At 40.6% G+C, this 7,500-nt stretch overlaps 1 protein-coding gene across 1 annotated transcript in view; it reads right to left on the bottom strand.

Annotated features, from left to right (window-relative positions):
- LOC125027388 (protein ALP1-like) overlaps positions 1–2,017 on the bottom strand; it is a 2,100-nt gene extending 83 nt beyond the window's left edge. The window contains exons 1-2 of the mRNA XM_047616489.1: positions 1,974–2,017; positions 1–843 (exon numbers count right to left, since the gene is read on the bottom strand). The exon at positions 1–843 is cut by the window's left edge and continues 83 nt beyond it. Of these exons, the coding sequence (XP_047472445.1) occupies positions 1–808 (808 nt within the window). The 5' untranslated portion in view covers positions 809–843; positions 1,974–2,017. The remainder of the gene's footprint in view (positions 844–1,973) is intronic.
- Positions 2,018–7,500: the final 5,483 nt, after the last annotated feature.

The raw sequence follows: 7,500 nt of genomic DNA, 5'->3' as shown, positions 1-7,500 counted from the left end.
AATGAAGATGTGCCATTCTCTCTTGCCAAGGTACAGCACCTCTGGTAAGGAAAAATTCTCGGAAAGTATCCCTTACAATTTTAGCATCATTTGAGTGGCCTCGTGCAATTGCTTGAAAGTTTTCCATCATATTTGGCAACTCCTGCCATTCGCCCTGAAGCACAACTGTTGCAAAAATGATGTCTTTTATATTATTTGGTTTAGATGCAATTGGCTGCATAAGTACTCTAAACTTTGAGGCAAGAATGCCAAATGCATTTTCAGAGACTCTTCTGGCTCGTGACAATCTGTAATTAAAAATTGTTTGTTCTTTGGTGATGTTTCTTCCAGGATATGGCTTCATTAAATAGGTCTTGAGTGGAAAGGCATCATCACCTACTATAACATATGGAGCCTTTATATTTGTGAAGGGCAAATTTTCAGATGGAGGGATTTGCAACTGCTGTCTCTCTATGCATTCACGGAGTGTACATTTATCCCATACACCAGCATCACTTGCACGGCCCTTTGCTCCAACATCTACATATAAAAACTTGTAATTGGCATCCACTAAGGCTAGCATTATGATGCTGTGGTTCGTCTTGTAGTCATAGTACTCTGAGCCAGAATTTGCAGGTTTCCTTACGAGTACCCGTTTGCCATCCATGGCTCCTAGACACAAGGGAAAATTCCATAAGTTATGGAATCCAGAAGCTACATCTTGCCATTCCTCTGATGTTGTTGGAAGCTTGAGATACGAGTCCTTCAGCACAGAGTAAATGGCCTTGCACACTTCTGGAATTATGGCTGCTATCAGGTTGTGGCTCATTCTATAGGACCATGCCAGTGCACGCCTTGATTGTCCTGTTTTAAAAAGGAAAGGAAATCTCTAAGAACCATGTAAATTGTTAAATAGCTATCGATAAATCATCACCATCGTCCCCGCTGCGCGGGGACGATGGTTCTTTCTTGAGGACAAGTGTGACCACATCCCCGTCTACCGATAATAGCTGGTGTTCGTGTGTAGGGGAGATCTCCTCATACAAGTAACTAGTGTGACCGTAACTACTTAAGGTGTGCAAGTCATGTAAAAAGGATGAAAGGCTGACTTCGTGCCAGGCATGAACGGCCTAGGGGAGCCATTGGCACAGTATTATCCCTGTTAGTTATATAGCCCTTATCCCTCAAGGGGCTCCCCATCATACTCCTAGCTTGCCAAGGCCAGTAATGAAGATTTTTAACCCCCTAATAGGAGTATTGAGACTTGGCCCTTTGTTTCCTGAACCTAGGGTCTCCATTGACCACAACTCTGCCACTGCTGCTGCACAGCCCGCTGCCCTCTGTGTACCCAATCTGGTCATGATCATGAAACTGCTGTGCACAGTCATGCGCATGTGCCAATTGCCGTGGCTTCCATAATGTATATTATAGGGGCTGGTCTATCTTCACGTTTGAGTCTGAGGTGGCAATTCTCAGATTTAAACTCTAGACAGGAAGCACATCCACAAGGTTTTTCTCTAACTCCCAACTCCCGTGCTGCCCTTCACTCTGCCCCTCCCCCTTCCTCATTTCCTCCTCTATCTTACATTTCCAATTCTATCCTCTTCCTCTCCCAATCAATTTTTTTTGCAGTTCTTAATCCAGACACTCAAATCTCTACCACTGTCCCAACACCCATCTTCTACCACACACCCTGTTCCATTTACCTCTTCCTTTAACCCTTAGACGCCTATCTCCTCTCCTCCCCCTCATAAGAAAACCTTTGTTTCTCATACCTCCCTAATCAAATCCACTTCAGAAACTCTCGAAGACATTCAAATCTATCTAATCATGACCCGGGATAACATGCCTACACCGCATCCATCTTCCAATCTCTCTGTTCCCATTCCCCCTACACAAAGTAACTGCCGACATCCATCTTCCTCCTATTCATGTTCCTCCAGCACCCCTTCCTCCCACTCCCTCCCAACACATCCCATTCCGCCCTGCTTTACCTGCCTCGCCCACCCTTCCTTCCCCATTATCCCTTTCCCCTGGATACACATGCGGCTCTTTATCACAACAACCCCTGTCCCTGTATCTCTCCCCTTCTGACATTTCTCATGAAACTGTGATCTAATCTCCCTTAAACCCCTCTTCTCCTTTAGCTAATCCCTACGGATATCTTTGCAGAATCCCACACTCCTTCCTTTGACAACTGTGATATAATCACCCTTGTTAATCCCTACCTTAGCTCATTTACTCACCCCCCCTACCCTTACCCCTCTGCCCCTTTTATCGCCATACTCTCTTGAACTGCTATATGACTTTTGACGTATAGAACAGTTAATAATCAAATAACCTCCCTCTTTAGCCTTTTCACTACTTCACCTTTCTATAGTGCTAGAAAAAAAAAATATTTTGCTTTGTAACCATTAACCATTAACCATTATGTGTATGTGTATGTATATGTGTATGTATACGTGCCTGTGTGTTTTAAAAGTCCCACTTTTCAGAAAATAGTTATTGATAAAATAGAGACATGTATGTTATCATACTAATTTTGTTGTCGTATGAACACAGGTCACGAAATGTATTATTTTACCAAACTATCTATTCATCGGTCAATTATCACAAATATGTATACATGAGCGTGCGCGGACATATGGGTGTGTACGTGTAACACACACAGATAAGCAGGAGGTAAATTGTGTTCATTGATTTGAAAGTAGATATGTTCTCTACATATGCCACAATTGAAACTGAATAAAAACCAAATATGGTTAATAAACACAGTGATGCATAAAAGTCTAGCCAACAACATTGCTAATAAAGAAAACGTACATAAAGTACATCCATAGAAAATGTAGCATTAGTAAGTAGTCAAGGGAGACTAAAACAAATATTTTTTATACTTGCATCTTAATACGAATATTCTGCTACTATATTATTTCTATATGATTATATAGAGTAACTTCAGGAATTATTTTGCGTAGCAGTCTTTGTTCAGATATTTAAGAAATGCTTCATTAGTGACTACTGACAGCTACAGAATATGTGATCCCAGAATTCAGGATAAATAAAGTCGTCAGCCATAAGATAGATATACAGTGTAAGGATTGTTTCTAAATTTTCTATTTCTCATGTTACTTATAAGTAATTTCATGAATAGTTAAATAAAGAATACTATACAAAATAATACCTAGAATTACTCTATAGAGTAAAATACGATTAAAAATACAGCAACAGCATATTGATATGAAAATGCAGAGAATCATCATTATAGAAACCGGAAGTACCTGAGAAAAGGCTAGTAGAAGCATTTCCTTTCCAGGCACCAAAACTTCCACCTACACCAACCCCTCTTCCTTCCCCACTATCCCTTCCGCTCCCTACTGGATACTCACATGAATCCCTTTTGTCACAACAATGATCCCACATCCCCTGATAAGCCCCCTGATACTACGCCTCCTTGCCATGATCCCCTACCTCAGCCCCCGGATCCCCCTACTTCTCCAGCACCTATTTCTACCCTTATCGCCTGGTAATTGCTTCACAGTGGCTCTTCTACATTGAAATACTCGAGGTTTTCGTTCCCACAGAACTGATCTCCGTCACCTCACATCTTTAAACCCTAAAACCCATCCATTATTTGTCTCCAAGAGACTTTCCTAACACATCCTCCAGTGCCGATTCTAAATAATCATATTGTATCATCCCCTCCCTTTCAAACCACTGTCCCTTGCACAGTTATTTGCATCTTTCTTCTACAATAGTTTAAATTTACTTTCCCCCTTCTCTTTCCACTGACTGACAAGCCTTTGAAACTTTACTTTCTCAACTCCAACTACCATATCTCATTGTTGGTGATTTCAACTGCTGTCATACTCTTTTGGGTGACTCCACCACTACTCCCTGAGGCTGTTCCCTTGAACGCTTTCTTTCTAACACTGACCTTATCCTTCTTAATTCATACCATCCCACCCCCTTGAGGTTTTCCTGTGCTCTCCTTCTCTTCATCTAGACTTTTACTGGTCAGTTATCACTTCCCTATTCTCCTTTTTCCTACTTCCTATGTCCCCACTCCCACGCTAGTGCTTTGATAGAGCAGACTGGCATACTTTTACCTTTCCCTCTACTCTTCCTCTTCCCTCATCATCCTACTCTTTCACCTCTGATATGCTTTCATATTTCACAGTCACTGTCCTGAGTGCCTTTACAGCTATTCGCCGAACTCTCCGTCCATATACATCTAAATGTGTTCCATGATGGAACACTGGAACACTGGATGGACCAAAGCGCTTCGACTGAAGCGTGCAACGTGTAATAGTTATCACTACAAGTGAAACAACCCTAGGCAGTCATCAGCCCTAATCAGTTTTAAAAGAGCATCCGCACGACTACGCTGCATAATCCGAAGCTCTATTAAAACCAGCTGGCAAATTTATGTTTCAACAGTTACCTCCTCTACTACATCTGTTTCTAAATTATCGGGGAAACTTCCCCCTCATCCTGTCCCGGCCTTCCATAACTGTAATACTCTCACCTCTGAACCTTTCCCAGTTGCTACTGAACTCCTCCTTCTCCTTTATATTGCCCCCTTTTTCCCTGCTGAACTTATTTCTGCTTTACACTCGCATCAAACACGAAGGCATACATTACCCTATGCTGCAACATCTCCCACATACTTCCTAATCCTTCATACTAGCAATCTTCAACAATATTTGAACAACTGGAAACTTCCTTCTCTCTGGCTTGAATGCATTTTCCTACCTTTCCTTAAACCTAATAAGTCCAGCACCCTCACGTCTAATTGCTCTAACTAGCAAAATGCTAGAAAGAATGGTAAACCTACACGTAATGTGGTACCTTGAATCCCACAGCCTTCTCTCTTCCCAAATTGGATTCCGTCGTGCTCGAAACACAGCTGACCCACTTGTACATTTTGAAAATTACGTCACATGCCTTTGTACACCATAACTCAGTATTAGCCGTTTTCTTCGGCCTGGAAAAGGCACATAATACTACATGGCGATACCACATTCTTCAGCAGTTATCATATCATGGTACACGAGGGAACGTATGTGTATTCATTAAATCTTTCCTTTCCAATCGTACCTTCCGGATTAAATATGCCTCTTCAGCCTCACCCTCCTTTTCTCAATTTCAAGGTGTCCCATAAGGCAGGGTACTCAGCACCACATTATTCCTTCTAGGCTTGATTTCGATATTACCACCAAGTATCTGATCCTCCCTGTATGTAAATAAATTTATCATTAATGCCTCGGGCCATTCCACACCTGCCCTCCATCAACTAATCCAGTCTGCAATATCTTTTATCTCCTCCTGGGGCCACTGACCACGGCTTCTGATTTTCCACCTCCAAATCCTTCTCCATCCTTTTTTTTTTTGAATACGTAAAGGTCCTCAACCTCCACTCTCTCTATATGATACTCCGCTCCACTTCCGCTCCTCAGGCAAATTCCTTGGTGTCATTTTTTACTCCAAACATTCCTGTTGAGGCCACATCCTCTACATCAAAGAAAGAATCCATTACCACCTCCAACTCCTACAGGCTCTCTCATATATCCTGAGGTTCAGACAGCAAAATTCTCCTCCATCTTTATACTACGTTGATCCTCCCCACTTTTGACTATGGCTGTCATATCTGCTCTCCTGCCTCTACCTCTATACTTATTCACCTTGAAGCTATCCATCACTGCCATCTACGTTTAGACCTAGATGCCTTCCGCTCCTCTCCAGTTGAGAGCCTCTACGTTGAATCAGACCTACCATACCTCTCTCGACGCCCTGTCTTTCTCTCACTCCATAGCTATGCACGTTTTCATCATTTTGTTCTCTGCATTACCTGTCACTCAATCCCTACTTCCTACCATTACCTCCACCACGCATACCTACTCCTTTCTCTGTCTGCATGGATGCGTTGCTCTCCTATACACCCTTTTCTTACCTCCGATCTTTTTCTACTCATAAATATCCGCCTCAGCTTGTACCTTCCTCCCGTATCCACTCCCCTGTCTTCCCTGATACACTAAAATCACATTAGCATGCTCTGCCGCCTTGTACAATCCCATCAACCCAGATTTTTACATATACCAGCCTCTGACTGATATCTTCACTTCAAATCTTCATCCGCTGGCCTTCATTCTGGTCCAGCCTTACCACCAATAAAAACCTTCCATCTTCCCTTAGTCAATCTCATTCATCAGGATAGAGGATAGGGAAATATTCTTGCCCAATTATGGATCGGACACACTCGTCTCACACATTCTATCTCATGTCACGATCCGATCCACCTCTATGCTCCTCATGCAATGTTCCCTTTTCAGTCCCACACATTGTACTATCCTGTCCCCCTTTACAACAAACAGCCCGTACCTCTGCTTTTCCTCACATGTTCTCATTTCCCTTACCTTCAATTTGTTGGACATCTAGGAATCCATTACCTTTTCCTTTGACAACTTTTAACATCCCTTACCTTATACTATACTCCATCAGCTCCCCCACTCTACCCCTTTTCACTACCGTGCTACCCTCTAGTACTGTTCAAACCCTCTAGTCCTGCTTAAAAAAAATCAAAACTATGTAACTGCGTCTCAGATACGATCTAATAAAGTTCGTGTAAACTGCATACATACATACATACAGACAGACAGACAGACAGACACACATATATAAATATATATATGTATATATATTATATATATCTATATATTTATATACATATCTATATACTTATATATATATATATTTATATATATAAGTATATAGATATATATAAATATATATATATATATATATATATATATATATATATACATGTATATATAAATGTATATATGTATACATACACACACACACACACACATGCACACACACACACACACACACACACACACACACACACACACACACACACACACATATATATATATATGCATACATACATACATATATATATATATATATATATATATATATGTGTGTGTGTGTGTGTGTGTGTGTGTGTGTGTGTGTGTGTGTGTGTGTGTGTGTGTGTGTGTGTTTGTGTTTGTGTTTGTGTTTGTTTGTTTGTGTTTGTGTTTGTGTTTGTGCGTGTGTTTGTGTGTTTGTGTGTTTGTGTGTGTGTGTGTTCGTGTGTGTATATGTGTGTGTAACACTTTAATTCACTTTACGTGTACATAGCAGATGTATAACATCGATATATGAAGATTATAAATATTATAAATGTACTAATAACATCGAGTAGCTCAAAAGAATATGGGCGTTAATTATTATCTGTCTCCAGGATGACAAAACAACCTCAATCTTTGATAGTTTTGTCCTGTTTATTTATATGTTTAATCGGCACTTGCTTAGTAAACATTCAATTATAAAAATATCAGTTATCAAAATTAACAAACACAAACAAAAAATCTAATGGCAAAGCTTCCACAAGGTATGTATAAACTTTGTAAACTTTATCAGTGACGTGACTTTATTTATACTGCTATTATAATGCTATTAATTTTAAAGCTGGAA

Source organism: Penaeus chinensis, chromosome 1 (genome assembly GCF_019202785.1).
Source record: "Penaeus chinensis breed Huanghai No. 1 chromosome 1, ASM1920278v2, whole genome shotgun sequence".
In the NCBI taxonomy this organism is placed as follows: domain Eukaryota; kingdom Metazoa; phylum Arthropoda; class Malacostraca; order Decapoda; family Penaeidae; genus Penaeus; species Penaeus chinensis.
This window is presented reverse-complemented; position numbering and strand designations above follow the sequence as displayed.